We start from the raw sequence: 19,080 nt of genomic DNA, 5'->3' as shown, positions 1-19,080 counted from the left end.
TGTATGGTCCACACCACTTAGGAAGGGGGTCCTGCCCACTAACCCCTTAGACCTGGCTCTGGCCTTGACTGTGACTTTCCTTGCTTTAGTGCCACCCATTTCTCAGCTCATCTCTTCCTCACAGGCCACACTGCAGCCGCAACGGGCCTTTCTTTTTCCTGAAACGCCCAAGCCCATTCCTACCTCAGGACCTTTGCACTGCCTGTTCCCTTTGCCTGGAATGATTTTTTTCCTCACCACACAGGTTTTAGCCCACATGCTGCCTCCTCAGACAGACGTCCCCGGAAATCATCTTCAAGTAGCACCTCTGTTCCATCACCCCGTCACATAACCGTGTTTACTTTCTTCTGAGCATGTATCATCAACTATCCCCCCCCATCCATGGAAGAAGATCTTGACTGTCTTGGCCGCTTCATATGGTACCGGTCCTTGGCACAGTGCCTGGCACATGTAAGCACCTGGTGTTTGTTGACTGACTAAACAATGGCATCCTGCCTGCCCCATGCTGCCAGGTTCAGCTTTGGAGTGTCTCCCTCCCTCCCCGACACTGACTCCCCTCCAACACTGCCTGCCTAACCTTGGGGTCCCAATGCTCATAGCCTTCCTGGGTGCCACCCCAGAACTCCAGTTCCACTTCCTAGACTGGGCCCTATCCCCAAGGCCTGCTCCCACCCCCATGGGCAGCTGAATTCCAGAGCTCCCTGCCTCCGTGCCACATCCCCCTGTCTGATCATCCTGCTCCAGGACCCAGGTTGGCCAGCGGTCGAGGCAGCTGCAGGCATCCCAGCCGCATGTGGGGCCTGGCTCTGCACATCTCCATCTGCCCACCTCTCCGCCCTGTGTGGGCCACTGGACGACCGTCCCTCGGCGGCACCTCCCGCCCCATTCATCCCCATTAGCCACTGTCCACACTGGGCCTGAGGGAGATCAATTCCCAGCGGCAGCCACTGAGCCGTGTTAATGAGGATGTAAGCGCCCCTGTGGCTGGGGTGGGTGGGAGGGGCAGGAGGAGCCCAGGAGGTGGAGCGGGCCATGGGGGATTCCTCACTGAATGCTGGGGGTCAGGCTGCCTCTGGGGACGCTGGAAGATGCCCCCTGTAGGGTGGAGACCTTCTCCCAGCCCTCCCCCAGGAACTGCAGTTTAGCTCAAGCAGAGAAAGAGAGCAGAGGAAGGAACCCGGCTGGGGCCTTAGGGACCGAAGGAGCAGGGGCCATGTGGCTTACTGTTGAGCAGAGAGGCCAGGCCAGGTCCCCCTCCCTCCCACCCCTCTGAGCCTTTGCTCAGGCCGCTCCCTCCGCCAGGAGCGCCCTCCCTGTGTCTACCCAACACACCACCGACCTGCAAGACTCCCGAGACCACCAGCAGCAGCTCCCTCACCCCACACAGAACCACTCCAGCCCGGGGGCTCCCTCACCCCACACAGAACCACTCCAGCCCGGGGGTCCCCTCACCCCACACAGAACCACTCCAGCCCGGGGGCTCCCTCACCCCACACAGAACCACTCCAGCCCGGGGGCCCCCTCACCCCACACAGAACCACTCCAGCCCGGGGGCCCCCTCACCCCACACAGAACCACTCCAGCCCGGGGGCTCCCCCACCCCTTGGAGCTCGCTCTGGTCACTCCGACTACGCCAAATCGTACTGATCTGCATGAAAACATGCTCAACCTCTCTCATCATAAGAGCCGTGCAAAGGAGACCCACAAAGAGAAACCATTTTCTTCCATCAGATTGACAAAGATGAACCGGGTGGGTGAATGCAGGGCGGGCTCCAGCTGCCGCTAGCGGGAGGGCAAGGGTTCTGCCCAACGGTATCTGTGGCACCGTAAATCAGTATAACCTCTTCCGAGGGCAATTTGGCAACAGCTATGTAAATTAGAAATGCACCTGCCCTTTAACCTAGCAATTCACTTCCAGACACTTATCCCACAGAGATACAAGTGCCCAAAGATGAATCCAAGGGTGTTCGCTGCCTAGAAACCTCCTGCAATTCCAAGACGATGGGCCGAGTCAGTGGGGCAGTGTCCACCCAGTGGGGCACTCCGGCTTCCTCGCCTGTGCAGCAAGACCAGCAGCTGCCTGTCCCTTGAATTCTTAGGAGTAGATCAGTTAATATAAATAAAGTGCTCCAAGAAGCGTTCAGCACATCGCAAGTATAAATTCTTGCTATTATTATCACTTTGCTGTTGTTGAAAATAACTGAGTAGATCTATACATACTGACACGTCATTATCTCCCAGAAATGCATGTCAGTGAGAAACGCAGACAGGGTATACAGAGGCCTCCGGTGGGCCATGCGGGTCTGCAGATGTGGCTCTGGCCTGCTTTGTTTCTTGAGAAGCTCGGCTTTCTAAGGCATAGCCCGTGTCCAGGGTGGCACAGACAGCACTGGCCACAGTCACTGTCCCTGGGAGGGGAAGGGGACCACGGGACAGGGGAGAGAGGGGATTTGCACTTATCTTTCCATGCAGTGTGTGGTTTTTAGCCACCTGCCTATACTACCTATTTGAACAAATCAATCACTTTGCTTGTTTGTTTGTTTGTTTGTTTGTTTTTGAGACAGAGTCTCACTCTGTCGCCCAGGCTGGAGTGCACAGTCTCGGATCGCTGCAAGCTCCGCCTCCCAGGTTCAGGCCATTCTCCCGCCTCAGCCTCCCGGGTAGCTGGGACTACAGGCATCCGCCACCACGCCTGGCTATTTTTTTTGTATTTTTAGTAGAGATGGGGTTTCACCATGTTAGCCAGGATGGTCTCGATCTCCCGACGTCGTGATCCACCTGCCTCGGCCTCCCAAAGTGCTTGGATTACAGGCGTGAGCCACCGCACCCAGCAAATCAATCACTTTTAAAGCCTGGGGGTGTACCTGTCTGTGTCTCCCCCGGACGGTGAGGCTCTGGAGCGCAGGGACTGTGTTGGAGTCACTAATGAATTCCAGGTGCCCAGCACTACCCAGCGCACAACGTTGCTTGGTGAACATTGGCTGATGGCAAGCTGGCTGGATTCCACGTGGTCCTGCTGGAGGGGACCACACCCACCCTAAGCATGATTCCAGGGAGGTTCCCACAGATCGAGAGTGGGACAGACTGGAGCAGCCTGGGAAGGGGGTGTTGGAGGAAAGCTGCCCTCTGGTGGGAAGGCAGACCTAGAGAGCTAATTCCCAGACAGGATGATCCCAGGAAGCACGACCCAGGTGTGCAGGTGCGGCCAGGCCTCCAGCACCCAAGGCAGCCTCTAGTCAAGGGCTGGATACTTGGGCCAGGGCAGAGGGTCCCTCTCTGCAGGGTGCTGATGTCCCTGTCTCTCCACATAGCTGCCAAGGGGGCCAGGGAGGCATTACTGTGGCAACAGCCTTGGCAGGGCTGGGGGTTCCTTTGTGACTTTCCCACCTCTGATGGGCTGACGCCCAGACCCGCCAGACCTGTGGTAATGCTGCCCATCAAGCCAACGCCTGGGCTGAGGAGCAGAAATCAGGCCCCTAGGCCTGAGCAGGGACCTGCCGGGGCCACCTCCATCATCAGCCCTGATTTGGGGCTACCCTCCCATGTCCCTCGTCCTCCTGCCCAGTGAAGCAGGAGGTCTTGGCCATGCCTTGTACCAGCATGCCCTAGCGTGGGAAGGGCCCCAAGGTGGGCACAGCCTGACAGTCCTCATGCATTGGGTAGAGAGGAAAAGCATGGCTTGCCCCTGCTGGGAGGTACACCTGCAGTCATGACATGAACCAGCTGAATGCAGACTTTTTTTTTTTTTTTGAGACGGAGTCTTGCTCTGTTGCCCAGGCTGGAGTGCCATGGTGTGATCTTGGCTCACTGCAACCTTCACCTCCCAGGCTCAAACGATTCTCCTGCCTCAGCCTCCCGAATAGCTGGGGTTACAGCCGCCCATCACCATGCCTGGCTAATTTTTTTTTTTTTTTTTTGTATTTTTTGTAGAGATAGGGTTTCACCACATTGGCCAGGCTGGTCTCGAACTCCCGACCTCAGGCGATCCACCTGCCTCGGCCTCCCAAAGTGCTGGGATTACAGGCGTGAGGCACTGTGCCCAGCCAATTTTCTAAGTAGAATGGTTTCCTATTTTACTTGTGCTGTCAAAAATGTGTTACAGTTAAAATGAAAGGTCTTTGCTCCATCTGGCATTCACGGCAAGGCCCGCTCCGACTGCCCCATTTAGTGCCAGGCCTGTCCCTGCCTCACCCCTGCTTGGTCTGCTGTGTCCCCACTCGCAGCAGGGCAGGCTCACGCGATGATGTCCACTGTCTACCGTCTCCTTCCTTCCTTCCTGGACCCAGGTCTGCAAACTCCAGCCACGAGGTGGATCCCATCCACCACCTGTGTTTACAGAGCTCAAGGGCCAAAAATGGTTTTCTGTTGTTTAATAGTTGAAAATCAAAAGGAGGATGATACTCACGACCCATGAAAATCACGCAAGGTTCGCCATCAACATCCACAAGTACGATGTGATGGGGACACCCCACACCCGACTGCTTAGCCCTACCTGGAGCTGCTTTCCACCATGAAGGCAGAGTCAAGGGGAGCACTGCCCAACAGCCTAGTGGATTTACGTAGGTTGGTGCAAAAGTAGTTGCGGTTTTTGCCATTATATTTGACCTTTGGCAGACAAAGCCGGCTGCTCCCTGGCCTGGGCTGCGAGCTCCACGAGGTGGGGCCTTTGTTTTGTCCCTCACCTAAGTGCCCGCGGCAGTGCCTGGCAGCGACGGGGTGCTCCGCTGCCCTGGCTGAATGAGTGAATGGAGGTGTAGGTTGTGGAGCACATTGCGTCATCCTCCTAGAGAGAGTGACAGTCACCCCTTTCTCCAGCTCTATCGGGCGGACACCACCACCCGCCCAGCCCAGCAAGTGGGCTCGGGCCCTGTAAGCACTGAGAGAGGCACCCTTGGGCAGGCAGCGTCATTTGCTCCACTCCCCGGAGAAGAAAGGGCAGAGGGTGGTAAGGGCTGCATTTGGCACCAGCGGGATGGGCCCCAGGGTCTCTGGAACGATGGCATGGGCTTGCTTGGCCCTGGGGGTCGCCCCAATGACCCTACACAGAGCCCCTTCCGCGAGCTGAGCCGGCAGTGCTGCGTGGGCGGCACTTTGGCGCCCTCTGGTGGTAACTGGGAGTGGCTACCACCAAGGCACCCGTGGCCTTAGCCTCCCCAGAAGGAGGTCCTGCCCGTCCTCTCCAGCCCATATGACCACCTCACCCAGAGATAAAGGAGCTCGCCAGCCTGGGTGCTCTCTGTCCCTCCAGCTCTCTCTGTAGGGTATCTTGGTGTCACAGGATGTCCTTCCACCAAGCTGACCAGGGAGCTGCTGGCAGCCTCTCCTGTGGTTAGACAGGGGACTCCCAGGCTGCCAGTGTGCATCTCATCCTGACAGAGGGTGGGAGGTGAGCTTGGTTCCAAGGCCCAGGGACCCTCCTAGAGGGATGGACAGCCTTACAAGCTCCCTTGTGTTTTTGCATATCTGGAGAAGCTGCATCATCTGTGGGTAAGAGGTGGTGCAAAGAACTGCTCTAAGTTCTACTGTGGGGACAGGAAATTTGTCTGTGCCAGCCCAAGACCCCACTTAGCAGTGATCATCACGTCCTTGTCACCACGTATACACTGCACATTAACAACTATTCCTTGTCTGCCTCCAACAAGATACTGGGCTCCGGGAAGGCAAGGGCAGGTCTGAGCTGCCTCAGTCACCCCAGCCTCTAGCTAGGGCCTACCCGAGTGAATGGCAGTGGACAGCTGAGTGAGTCGAAGGAGGATGAAGATGGATGGATGGAGGGATGGGTGGGTGGATGGGTGAATGGATGGAGGAAGGGTGGGTGGGTGACTGGATGGATTGGTGGGTGGCTGGGTGGATGAATGGATAAGTGGATGGCTGAATGGATGGATGAAGCATGGGTGGATGGATAGATAAGTGAATGTGTGGATGAATGGGTAGGTGGGAGGGTGGGTGAGTGGATGGATGAGTGAACAGATGGATAGATGAGTGAACATGTGAATGAATGGACGAGTAGGTGGGTAAGTGGATGGATGGATGGATGGATGGATGGATGGTGAATGTGTGAGTGAATGGGTAGTGGGTTGGTGGATAAGTGGATGGATGGATGGATGGATGTGTGGATGAATGGGTAGGTGAGTGGGTGGGTGAATGAATGTGTAGATGAATGGCTAGGTGGGTGGGTGGTTAAGTGGGTGGATGGATGGATGGATGTGTGGATGAATGGGTAGGTGACTGGGTGGGTGAATGAATGTGTAGATGAATGGGTAGGTGGGTGGGTGGTTAAGTGGGTGGATGGATGGATGAGTGGGTAAGTGGATGGATGGGTGGGTGGATGGATAGATGAGTTAACATGTGGAGAAATGGGCAGATGAGTGGTCAGTGGATGGATGGATGACTGAATGTGTGGATGAATGGGTAGGTGGGTAGGTGGGTGGGTGGGTGAGCGAGTGAATGGATGGATGGATGGATGGATGGATGGACGGACGGACGGACATGTGAATGAATGGGTAGGTGGGTGGTGGGTGGGTGAGTGGATGATTGATGGATGGTTGAGTGAACATCTGGATAGATGGATGAGTGAATGTGTAGATGGATGGGTGGGTGGGTGGGTGAGTGGATGGATGGATAGATGGTGAATGTGGGTGGATGGATGGAAGAATGGATATCCAGTAGCAGAACTGAGCTTTGGAGAACTCCGGGTTCCCAGCCAGGGCCTCAACCACTCCTACTCATCACTCCCACCCCATCTCTTCAATCCTGTTTCCACACATATCTTGGTTACATCACTTCCTTGTGCTTATGCCCTTTGCCCTTCCCCACTGCCACCTCTCCAGCCACCCCAGGCTCCCTCACACAGAGCCCACGCTGGCTTCAAGGCCTCTACAGAAGTTGGTACCAAAACCTAGAACATCGTTCCCCCAGAGCAGCCCAGAGATGGTGCCCCTCCGCTCGCCTTCTCCCAGGCCCCCCTGCAGTCACTCCTGTTTTCTTCATAGCATGTATTACTAACAAAAGTGCTGGCCAGCTTGCTTTCCGTGTCTTCCCCACAAGAATGCAGCACACGGGCAGGACCTTGCCCTTCTCTGTATCTCCACTCCTGAGTTGATGTTCAACTCACACTTGGGGGATGAATGTACCACCCTTATTGAGTACAGAGGTTTTACCCAAATATATCAGATACACAAGACAGGTGTGGAGCAAAACTCCAGCAAGAGGGTCAGATTGCGCTCCACACCAACTTCCTCCCCTCTCTGAGTCCATTTCCTCATCAGGAAAAGAAATTCCACCGCACAGGGTGTTGTGTGGTTTGAGGGATAAAATGAAAGTGAAAAGGCAAGACACATGCACAATGCTGCGAGCTGCATTTATTGTAGCATGTACAAACCACTCACAGCCAGCGCCTGTCAGGGGCCCAGCACACTGTCCAGCGGGGCCAAGGAGCCACATTGCGGGGCGCATGCCCCACACCCTGGCCACCCGGCAGCAGTGCCCAGCATCCCTCAATGACAGAGCAGCCAGGACCCCAGTGGTGACTGTCCCAGAGGGACCTACAGGGGCATGGGGCCAAAGCTGGGCCCTGCACCTTGTTTGGCCTACAGATTTGATTTCTGATTAATTTCTGCCAACAACTTAAAAAATCAGGACATCTCACATACAAATCTGTATTTCTGGCTTCTCCAGATTTCTGGCATTAGGCCTGCATTCCCACACCAGAGCAATTAGCTACACCTGAATATGGCAGCGGCCACTGTCAGACGGAGACCCGTGCTCTCCCCCATCCCCACTACACTTTATTGGTCTCAAGGAAAGTGGCTGATACCGACTAGATTGTGCGAACTCTCTCTCATCACGATGTCTTTGTCTCCAGTAACAGCGGGAAAGTCAAAGTGAAGCAGGCTCCCAACTCAAGGGCCTGCTTCATCCATTTATACAACCCACGTGGCCCCAGGGGCATCCGAGTTTGAGATCTCTGGACGAGCCCAGGGAGGGGGCGGCAGGATCACTCCACACATACCCCTTCGCATAGCTGATGAGGCGGAGCTGAGGGCAGCAGCCAGCCTTCCCAAGCCTGAGCCAGTTGGCTCTGAGAAATTCCCAAACTCTGGGAACCCCAGAGAGCTAGTAGGCAGGCACAGGCTCTACTAGAGGGAGGTTGCGGGAGGAAGCCAGACCCAGGGAGTGTGGGCCTGGCGTGCCCTCTAGTGCCCATCAGGCAGCTCTGCAGCCATGGCGAAGATGCCGAACTTGATTCCTAGGAGTCAACCACCCAGATCCCCCAAAAAGGCTCCCACCAGTCCCATGGCTTCCAGCTACTTCTTTTGCAAAATTGTCCTGACCCCATCCCACCCCTCAGACCCTCTCCTGGGCACTCTACTCCCACCGCAGTCCCCAGCAAGGCCGCCCTTCCCAGGCTGCACCCTCTTCAGAGCGGGGCCCAGCCTCCCCATCCTTCAGGTCCCTGTGTTTCACTCCCGGTTGGCCCGCAGCGGCCTCGAGGTGCAGGGAATGACCCTGCGGAGGTGGGAGGCCAGCTCCTAGTGCACAAGGGTCAGGCGGCACTTAGGTGAGTAGAACAGGCCAGCTGGGGCCCTCGGTGACTGGGGAGGCAGTGTCCCAGGCAGTGCTGCCACTGAAGAGCCGGTGTAGCCAGGTGGTCATTCTTCAAGAGAAGCTGTGGATCTGCACTTTTATGTGAAATCTACCAATTTTTAAAGGTTGGTTCGGGGTATAAACCACCCAGGCCAAAGAAAACATGTTGGCTGGGTGGGGCCGGGCCAGGGGCCCCAATCAGAGAGTTCTGCTGAGGCCCCACCGTGGACAGGACCTCGGAAATGGTGGGTGTAAGCCAGTGGTTTTCAAAGTCATCATTCCATTTGCTCCTGAGAGGCAAGCAAGAGAAAGAAAATTCTTGGACCCATTTCAGAGTCTGGGACACTGAGGCTGAGGTGGGTTCCTGGCAGGCTCAAAGTTACAGCTCATAGAAAAGAGTGCTCTGAAGCCGTGTGAGGCGGTGGCTCAGGCAACGTGCCCCATACAGCTATGCACAGAAAGGTGCGTCCCAGCATCGGGGGCAGGGAATGGGGGGGACCCTCCACACAGCACCTCCCACCCCGCTTGGCCTGCACCCTCTGAGCTGCGCCCTTCCTAGTCCCCTGGAGAGCCCACCACCCCAAATGTAGCCGAGACGGTGGCTCCCTGTGCACATGTGTGCCTGCATGTGTGTGTACACATGCATACAGGACAAGAGGCCCAGGCGGAGGCACAGCAACTTTCTCTGTGGGTGGACAGCACAGCGGCTCAGGCGAACCCCTCAAGGCTCCGTCCCAGCAGGAACGCCTCCTGCAGCCTTGCCCGTCACAAGTATAGTAGGAGGGTCCTGGGGGGCCCCCCAGAGGCCTGGGTAGACCAGGCATGTGGCCATGGCCTGTGGCGGCCTCACCAGTTGGCTTTCACTGCCTTGATGTCACTCACGAGGTTCTGGGCCAGGCAGATGCCAAAGATCTGTAAGACAGAGGACAGGTGAGGAGAGAGTGAGGGCAGCCCCGGCAAGGGGAGGGGCACGTGGGGCCACAGGGGTACCTGGAGGAGGGCGATGCCCACGAAGACTCCCGCCACCACAATCAGGTTGTCCTGCAGCCACTTCTCAAACTGGCCCACGCAGCCTTTGGTGTGGATGAAGCCCTGCTGCTCCAGCTCCTGGGGACACGCAGGCACCAGGCTCAGCCTGCCTGCCCTTCAGGCTGGCTCCCGCCTTCCCAGCCTGCCAAGCTCACGCTCACCCCAGGGCCTAAACCTGCAGCACCTGCTCCCCACAGGCCCTCCCCAAGGCCGGCTCCTTCCCATGGGGTCTCAGCACAGACGCACGCCCCCTCCTGCCTGCCCAGCTCCTCTCCTATCCCCTCCCTTATTTTCTTCCAAGCTCTCAACTGAGACTGTCACATGGCTGTTCATATTGCTTTCTCTAACGGCTTACCGTCTTTCTCCCTCCACTCCTCCAGAGCCGACTGTCTCATGAGTGCCAAATCTTTGGCCTCTAGGGCAAAGCCAGGCACCCCAGGGTGCTCCACAGAGCAGGACTGAGCAAACCCACATCTGCCCAGGCCCAAGGGTCTACTCCTCCTCTGCTGCCTGGGTGTCTGGCTGGTTCCTGGGACCCAGCACCCTCTCCCCAAAGAATCCCTGAGGCCTTCCAGAGGAGGTTATAGACAGTCTCATTCCCATCCCAGTGTCCCCGCCTGCCCCAGCCCGGTTCCTGCCCCTCTCACCAGTTTGAGCCGGACGTCGTAGCCACACTGGGTGTTGAGGACATCCTCCTGAGCGGAGACAGGCCAGTTAGTGACTTGGTGAGGACGCATCCCATGGGGTCCATGGTACCTGGGCAATGCGGTGGCTTTTCCTTCTCGGAGGAAGCCGATGGGCCCATGGATTCTGCTGTGTCCCCCAGTCTTAAGTGAGGCTGAGGCCCCTGTGCTTTTTTTTTTTTTTTTTTTTTTTTTTTGAGACAGGGTCTCACTCCCTTGCCCAGGCTGGAGTGCAGTGGCACAATCATAGCTCACTGCAGCTTCAACCTCCTGGCCTCAAGTGATCCTCCCACCTCAGCCTCCCAAGTAGCTAGGACCACAGGAGTGTACCACCATGCCCGTCTAATTTTTTTTTTTTTTTTGGAGACATGAGGTCTCACTGTGCCGCCCCAGCTGGTCTTGAACTCTTGGACTCAAATGATCCTCCCGTGAGCCACCGCACCCGGCCCCACGTGCCTCTTTCCCAGACACTGGAATGCGTGGCTGCAATCGCCAACCTGGACCTGCCTCCGTTCAGGAATCCTGCCTGCTGGTGTGTTATAAGAATGGGGAGAAACCTGGCCCTTGGCATCCCAGATGGACTGTGACCGAAGAAACATCACCAGGAGAGGTTTCTGCCCTGAAGAAAGTTGTAAAGGGACAGAGGTCCCCACTCCCTGCTAACCTGCAACGGTGGCCCAGTGGGGTGGTGGCTGGCAATGGCCCAGGCAACCCCTGCCACATACAACCGTAACTGAGAGTGACAGCCCGGCCAACCTGCAAGCTGGCCAGGAGCAGACAATGGCTGCGGCTGCGTTTATGTGGATGTATAGGGTGCAGGGAGGCCTCCAGGCCAGTCCCCATCCCTGTGCCCCAGGGTCCTGCCGTTTCCATCTCACTACAATAAAAAAGACAGGTCTTGCTGAACAGGGAAAGCAGCCGCGCCCCAACAGGCCTCAGTGCCACCCATGTAAAATGACCTCCCCCAGCATCCACGCCTCCAGAGCAGGGCAGAGCGGAGCGGGGCCCTGTGGGAGGTTTCCCCAGAGTCTGCGCACCGGAAAGCCCCTCACCTCTCCTCCCCCAGCCCCACTCACCGCAGGGTCCCTGACGCAGCAGGAGAAGGGCACCCCGCAGCGCTCCCGGCTGGGGTTCAAGTCAGTGCAGTTGAAGTAGATATTGAGGTTCCAGTCGTTGGGGCCTCGGGCTCCACAGCAAGACCACTGTGGGGGCAGGGGAGAGCCCCAGGTGAGCCAGGCCTACCCCAGGAGCCTCACCCTGTTTGGGAACAAGCCCAGGCTGCAGGAAGACAGGGCTGTCTGGGACGGGGCTGGGACAGCCAAGTGGGTGGCCACCTCCCGACCCCCACAGGCCTGGGCCCAACCTCCAGGCTGCTGGAGGCAGAAGGGTGCAAGGGAGGGGACAGTGAGCTTCCCCCTCCCAGACCCAAGAGAGGCTAGAAAAAGGGAGGGAGTGGGACAAGGATACTGGTTCAACGACCGTGGCTTCCTCCAGGCTACCTGAGAGGCAGGCGCGGGGCCAAGCCCTGTGGCAGCAGAGACCGCTGGGCCCCATGTCTGCAGCAGGCCTCCCACACTTGCCCCAGAGGTTCTACAAAGCCCTCCTCTCTTCAGTGCAGAGACCGGAGGGGAATCCTGCCACCCCCATAGCCATTCCACCCCATTTCCTCCATGCCAGCTGGCATCACCCCACACCCCATCACCCCCAACCAGAACACCCTAAGCTGTCCCCTAGGCAGGAGCAATGGCGAGGTTGGGATCTGCCGTGAACCATGGTCTTGTGGGGCACACGGGTGCACACAGCCTTCACTGAGCAGCAGCACACGGGCTGGAGAGCAGCCCACAGGGCTGGGGGAGCTCAAGCTCGGCAGCAGACACAGGCGGGCCCCATGGCAGAGCCAGAGAGCTGGAGGAGCCAGGCCTGCCACATGCCCTGCGTGTGCTCGTCCCAGGGCAGGGCTCAGCCTCCACCTGCCTCCTGGCACCTGCTGAGCACCAGCTGCTCCTGCTACAGAACACTCTCCCTTCTCTTCCTTCTCCTCCTTTGGGAGGCTTCAAGCTCTCCACGCAGAGGCCTTCCCATTCTCCACCCTTCATTTTGACTCTTACCACAGTGTACAACTTTGCACACACACGGGTGTACATGCACACATTTGTTTGTCCTCCTTGTTCACCATCTGTCTCTTCCCAACTGCCATCCCTGAGAGGACAGATCCCAGCTTTTTCCCCTGCCGAATCCCCAGGGCCTGGCTCTGGGTCCGGCATATGGTAGGCCCTTAACAATCCTGTGCTGAATGAATGAATGAACCACATCATAACTGCCTGGCTATGTCTGCCTCTGCCCTGGGTTGAGAGCTGCTTGAAGCAGGCACCAGCTCTGCTTCACCTCTGGATCCAGAGCTGACTCTTGGTGGTGAATGGCACCAAGGGCCTGTCGCCGTGTGTGGGTGTGATCGGGTGTGACTCATGTGTGACTGTGGGACCATGTGTAGGTGTAGGTGTGATCAAGTGTGCCTGTGTGTGTGACTGGGTGTGGGTGTGACTGTGGGTGACAGTGTGTGACTGTGTGTTTGTGGTTAGGGGTGAGTGGGCGAGATGGTGCAGGTGGGAGGCAGATAGGGCTTCGGGAACTATTCTCTGGCTGCTCTTCACTGGGGTTAAGTTTGCAAGCTTGAGGGCAGACTTTCCGTCAGGGGTCTAAACTCTAATATGCACGGAGGCCAAACATAGTATAAATGAGAAATAAGGGCTGACAGATATAAGAAAATACAGAGTGTTGGGAACAATGGCAAACAGAGAGCCTCTGTACCAGTAAAAGGGCGGCAGCAACATAGCTCCAGCCGATACCGTGGGCCCAAGGTTTAGCAGAAGTAGAAATCTATATTTTTATGTCACATTTCCTCCATTCTCCCGTGTGTCATAGGCCCTGGCCTGGGAGCTACCAGTGTGGAGCCCGTGCCCTCTGTTTCCCAAGACCGTGGCCCTATGGCACTAGGCAAATGGGGATCCATAAGGATCAGCAGGGGCTGGCTCTCCTTGGACGAGGACGCTCCTGGGTCTCTCTCCTGGGGCCCGCTAGCCCAGGTGGGTAAGGAAATGGTCCCATCACAGGGAACTTGTTCCCTCATTCATCTGCCAGGAAGGTGCCTCCTACAGGTGTCCCAGGCTGGACACTGAACTCACGTATTCCTGAGCAAAGTCAATGAGGTTCTGGAGGTCGATGTCGTCCCGGTAGGCCTTGACGTTGTTGTTGATGAAGAGGTTGAGCTGGTCTCGAATCCAGTCCTTGAAGACAAAGGCCAGGATCCCTGTTGCCAGCTCCAGGAAGAAGATGAGACCGAGGAACACGGAGAACTGGGGTTGGGCATACAGAGAGTAGGGGTTGGAGGCGCAGGGCTCTGGTGACCTCCCAGGGCTTGGGTGTGCCACAGGGAAGGGCTCCATCCCTACCTCCACCAAGACCCAGAGGCGCCCAGAGCCCCCACCTTCTATTATTTTAGTATTGTTACATGATGGTAAAAGGCATCTGTTGTTCCTACCCTTCCAATTCCCTTTGTCTGGTAATCACACCCTGCTCTCTCTGAAAAACCATCCTCCACGCAAACCTTTAGTTTCCAAGGTTCAGATGGAGCCACCTCCCCAAACCCACCAGTCCCAGATACAGGACTGGCAAGTGCCCAAAGCCCACCAATCACAGCACTGCCTCCCTAGGCCTCCGGGGATTGGCCCAGAGGCAGCCAATCAGAGCCAAGGAAATGCAATTAAAGCACTTCGGGAAAACAGTTGGGAAGAGAGCTCTCAGCCTCCAGCAGGAGTTCCTGGGAGGGCATGGGGAAGCCGGCTCTGTTCCTGAGCCTCCTGCCACCGGGGAATGGAGCCAAAACGGGGGGACGGGGGGAGGTAGGGGGGAGCCCGAGAAACAGAGAGAAACCAGGCCAAGTGAAACTGTGGCAGCCCCTGGATCAAAATGCACCGGCAGCCAGCACACCCCTAGACTTTTCCTATTTGAGTCAATAAATATTTCATGCTTGGGCCACCAGGTCTCGGTCACTTACCATACCACAGAAAGGATCCTAGTAAATAAAGATAACATGAATCTAACGGTGAGGATTATAGCATAATAATAAAGCTACCCATCATTAGGCTCCAACTGTATTGCAAGAACTGGATGGGAGGAGATGGGGGTCCCCAGGGGATCTTGAGGGCAGCACTCACAAACTTGAGCAGGAAGGTGTTCTCCCGGAGGGCCCCGATGCAGCCAGCAAAGCCCAGCACCGACATGACGCCTCCAACTACCACAAACAGCCACACGGGGTCAAGGCCTCCCAGATCTGTCAGCGCCGAGATGTTGGAGAGAACGCCCTGTGCCGGGCAGCAGAGGCAGGTGTGGGGAGCTGACCTTCCCACCACCTCGTCCCACACCAGCCCCACACCCGCCCGCTGCCTTACCTTCTCACCCCAGGCCCAGAGGCCGATAGCCAGGAACAGGGCTCCCAGCACCTGTAAGGGCAGCAGCAAAGAGCTCAGGGCTGGGAGCGGCCCCAGGACCCTCCCCCCTCGTCCTTCCCCAGTAGCCAGGGCCTTTCCAGCGGAGAGAGGAAGAGGCACAAGGGATGTGAACGGGATCCGGGGTCCTTTCCATCTTCCCAAGAACACATCCCAGTGCTTCTTCCCCACAGGACACAGCCTGGAGGACTGAACCCTCTCCTAGCCTTGGGATGGACATCAGGGGCCCCTTCCTGGAACTCCAAACTGGAGCAGACAGTGGCCAAGACACTTCTGCCAAGGAGCAATAGCAGCTGTGGCGGGGGGGGGGTAGTGATGGCGCCAGTATACTGAGCCTCTACTCCTGATCGAAGCTGGTGCTGGAGTTCCAGGCTCCTAGCCTCCTTTCTGCACCCTCCCAAGTCCAGCTCTGCTGCTGCCCTAAAGCCGTGTGACTGCTGCCCCACCCTCAACACTCCTCCCCAGCCCCATCCTACCCCTTTAACCTCCGCCTGGCAGAGTCAGTTTCCGTGGCTCACAACCAGACACCCCTGAATGACAGGAATCTCAATGATCCCTAGCAGGATCCAGCTAGGATCTGACCTGTGCCACTAGCTTTGCCCCATGACCACAGCTCTGCCTGGGCCTTCAGAACACCAGCTAGACTCCCTACCGGGGCAGTCCAAGTGCCTCTCTTTCATCCTCAGCTTTCCCACCTTCCTGCCTCAATTCCCTACTGGGAAGAGCCCTGGATGTCAAGGCTGGTCACCCTCACACCTGACCCTGGGCAGGTTCCTGGGCGTGCAGTCTCAGAGGGGGAAAGGCTGTCATACCCAAGCCCAGGGCCATGACCCCACCTCCTGCGACCTCCCCACCCACCTGCTTTCTCTGCAGGCTCCTTCTCCTCAGCACATAGCCACGGCCAAGGCCTTTATCACCTTCCCTTCCCTGACCATGGGCTCCCCACACTGCTCTATTCTTTCTCTGGAAACATCTTCCCTTCCCTCTTGCCTGCTGGGTCTGCAGATGTGAAACCAAACATCACTTCTGCCTCCTCCCACATGGCCTGCCCTTGGCCTTCAGACAGGGGACTGAGTGCCACCTTCTCCTTCCTGAACCCCACCTCAGTTAACTCAACCCCATTCCTCCCCGAGCTCCTTCCCAGGATGCTCCGCCTTCACCTGCCCCACACCTGTGGCTGGTCCCACGGCCTCCAGCCTCAGCCTTCTGCCGTTCTTCCTCCTCACACTCATCTTCCATCCCATCATGACACTGGCATCTCCCAATCTCCACCCAGACCTCATGCTGGTCCCACACCCCTTCGTCCACCCGCCTGCAGCAAACACCTCCATGACCGACCGGCACTGATCCCCGCCATGCCGGGAATTCGCTGGTGAATAGGACAGACTAGACCCTCACGGAGCTTACACTCCAGCAGGGGAGATGGACAGTGAGTGAACAGACAAGGAAACTGCAGATGCAAACAGATCCCTTAACAAATATCGAGTGGGGCAATGAGATGGGGGATGCTGGGGTTGGAGGCGAGCTTTAGAGAGGGCAGAAGGGAGGGTGGGGGCATTTCAGCTGAGGTTTGAATGATGAAAAGAGCAAGAGGGAAAAGCCTATTCCAGGAGGAGGGTTGGGCACAGGCAGAGGCCCTGACACAAGACCACGTCTAGTTCAAGGAACAAACTGAAGGGCGGACAGCCCGGACCCACAGGGCCCTGGAGGCTGACAGTACTCTAGGAGCAGTAAGAAACCACGAGCAGGATGGCCGGGCGTGGTGGCTCACGCCTGTAATCCCAGCACTTTGGGAGGCCAAGGCAGGTGGATCACCTGAGGTCGGGAGTTCAAGACCGGCCTGACCAACATGAAGAAACCCCATCTCTACTAAAAACACAAAATTAGCCAGGCGTGGTGGCACACACCTATAGTGCCAACTACTTGGGAGGCTGAGGCAGGAGAATTGCTTGAACCCAGGAGACGGAGGTTGCAGTGAACCGAGATTGTGCCATTGCACTCCAGCCTGGGCAACAAGAGCAAAACTCTATCTCAAAAAAAGAAAAAAGGAAACCACAAGCAGGTTCCAAGCATAACAACACCAGGGTCTGCCTGACATTAAACATGAAAACATCTGTGCCTGTTTCATAGACAGCCTCCCTTAGGCCACCTTGACCCAAACCTGAAATCCTCCCTCCAGCCCCCAAGTGACCCAGCCCAGTCAATTCAGCCTGTAGACTTTCCCAGCAGCCTTCCTCACCTTTCCCACCTCACCATCCCAGCTTTGCCCCAGCCCTGCCCCCGTTCCAAACCTCTCCAGGCCCTGCCCCTCATCCACCCACCACACAGCAGCCAGGCAAGCGGTCTCCAGAACAGAAGCCACATCAGACCCATCACCGGAAGTCCTCGCTTCTCCATGCCACCTTAACATAACACCCCACGCTCCGCCCAGCAACAAACCCGGGTCTCTCATGCCTGCTCCCACTCGGTATTCGAGGTTACTTCTGCTCACAGCTCTGCCTCACCTCCACTCTCTGCCCACTAAACCGTCACCTTGGCTCTGTATTTTCTGGCTGTGTGACCCTAGGTAAGTGACTTAACTTCTCTGTGCCTATTCCTTCAGTTTCCCCATCTGGAAAATGTAGATAATAAGGTAGTTGTGATAATACAACAAATTGAACTCATTGTATCTGCCTAATAGCCCTCAGGGGCAGATTCTTTATCGTCCCCTCCCAGGCAGGAAAGCTGAGGCCCGGAGAGGAGAGGTGACTTGCCCAAGGTGTCCCAGCCAGGCCTGCTACAGCCAGGCCTTCTGACTTCCTTGCCAGTGCTCCCACACACTGCCCACACCCTCAAGAGCCTAGTGCTGCAGTGCAAGGGCACCCACCACACCAGTGAGCTCGGTGACACGTGGGTGGGGGGCAGTGCCACTGAGTCTCGCTGAACACAAGTGAAAGGGCCTGGCATCTTGACCCAAGGCCTCAGGAGCAGAGACTGCAGAGGCCACAGCTTTGGAGAGATGGGAAAAATGACTTGGCATGGTCCAGGGGGACAGATGCCACCCTGGGAGGGGCACCAGCAGCTCCCTTCCCCGGCAGGGACAGCCCTGCCCAGGAGCCTCAGCTTGTCAGCTGTGGAATGTTGAATTCTGTTCCCCAAGGCCAGCTCCCAGGCTCTCAACCGGGGAGATCCCCTCCCAGCCGCCAAGGACTCGCCATTGTCCCTCCCTGCCCCTCCCGGGCAGGTCAGCCTCCTTGTGCGGGACTGGGTTAGGGAGAGGATTGTGACCCACTCCACTTTGCAGGAGCCTAAGGTGAGGCACCTGACCCAGGTACTACTGGAAGGGAAAGGAGGCCGGGGAAGGGGCCTGGCGGTTCCCTTCACGCCAGCATCTCCTCCTTACCGGCTAAACCAGGGGTGGGGCTTGGCACGCATCCCACATCCCAGGGTAGGAAGGAGGGCTGGGCGAGAGGGGGCAATCTGCACCTAGCACGCCCCTGGGGCCTTCAAGGAAACACCTTGCCTTTCTCCACCAGGCCTCGGGATTACTCAGGGAGCCTCCCTACCCCAACCCCGACCCCACGCTGTAGCTGGGACCCGCCCCCAGCAATCCGGGCCTCTGTAGCTACCTCGGGTGGTCCTGGAAGTGGGCGTGGGGGTGGCAGAAGTGGGGGGATGATCCCGAGCTCCAAACTCTTGGGGCAGGGAGTGGTCTCCGCCAGCAGAAGACTGAATCTCCCTCTCCCACCACCCCCCAGCACAGGGCAAGGCGCAGACCCCGCGCTCACCCAGAAGACAATGTTGAAGCCAAACAGGAAGTATTTCCCGCAGCAGCCGACCTCGGGTTCCTGGAAATGCTGGTGCTTGCCGGGCATGGTGAGCAGCCACCCGCCGGCCCGGAAACCGGAGCTGGGAGCCAGGCCCAGCGCCCCGCGGGCCGCCCTGGGCTAGAGCCGCCCGGGGCCTAGCCGGGCGGCTGCGGCTTCATGGCCTCGGACACACAGAGCGCCGGTCGGGCCCCGCCCGCCCCTCAGGGACCGCCCTCAGCATCCAGACCTCCTTGCCCGAAGCCCTGCTGTCCCCGCCTCTGGACCGGGCCCCGCCTCCGGACCGGGCCCCGCCTCCGGACCGGGCCCCGCCTCCGGACCGGGCCCCGCCCCCACAGCCCTGAGTCCCTTTGGAGTCCCGCCTCCTGACCTGGCTCCGCCCCCATAGCCCAACTCAGTCCCGCCTGAGCCCCGCCTCTGGACCTGACTCCGCTCCCGAGCTCCGTCCCCCACAACCTGATTCGGACCTCC

At 57.8% G+C, this 19,080-nt stretch overlaps 1 protein-coding gene across 4 annotated transcripts; it reads right to left on the bottom strand.

The window, feature by feature from the left end:
• Positions 1–7,346: 7,346 nt before the first annotated feature.
• Positions 7,347–18,894, bottom strand: TSPAN17 (tetraspanin 17). 4 transcript variants are annotated; one of them, XM_055285088.2, is made up of 9 exons: positions 18,571–18,894; positions 14,747–14,797; positions 14,513–14,659; positions 13,481–13,651; positions 11,375–11,500; positions 10,263–10,310; positions 9,577–9,693; positions 9,437–9,498; positions 7,347–8,876 (listed from the first exon to the last, which is right to left on the bottom strand). In XM_055285088.2, exons 1-9 carry the CDS (start codon positions 18,655–18,657, stop codon positions 8,696–8,698), a joined length of 990 nt encoding a protein of 329 aa, XP_055141063.1. In that variant the 5' UTR covers positions 18,658–18,894; the 3' UTR covers positions 7,347–8,695. The 4 variants fall into 4 exon arrangements, with proteins under 4 accessions (XP_055141063.1, XP_055141062.1, XP_055141061.1 ...); XM_055285087.2 differs by having other exon boundaries at positions 10,254–10,310; positions 18,571–18,861; XM_055285086.2 differs by having other exon boundaries at positions 9,437–9,693; positions 18,571–18,871.
• Between the last annotated feature and the right edge of the window lie 186 nt (positions 18,895–19,080).

The sequence above is a fragment of the Symphalangus syndactylus genome, chromosome 7 (assembly GCF_028878055.3).
Source record: "Symphalangus syndactylus isolate Jambi chromosome 7, NHGRI_mSymSyn1-v2.1_pri, whole genome shotgun sequence".
Lineage (NCBI taxonomy): Eukaryota > Metazoa > Chordata > Mammalia > Primates > Hylobatidae > Symphalangus > Symphalangus syndactylus.
The sequence above is the reverse complement of the archived record's forward strand: the minus strand, read 5'-3'. Positions and strand labels throughout refer to the sequence as shown.

Bases quoted from the DNA above. Each gene is read 5' to 3' on its own strand.
- TSPAN17 (XM_055285086.2), bottom strand. From the start codon at position 18,657: ATGCCCGGCAAGCACCAGCATTTCCAGGAACCCGAGGTCGGCTGCTGC. The intron at 14,798-18,570 runs GTGAGCGCGGGG...CTGCCCTTACAG, and splicing joins GCTTCAACATTGTCTTCTGG to GTGCTGGGAGCCCTGTTCCT. The intron at 14,660-14,746 runs GTAAGGCAGCGG...TGCCCGGCACAG, and splicing joins TCTGGGCCTGGGGTGAGAAG to GGCGTTCTCTCCAACATCTC.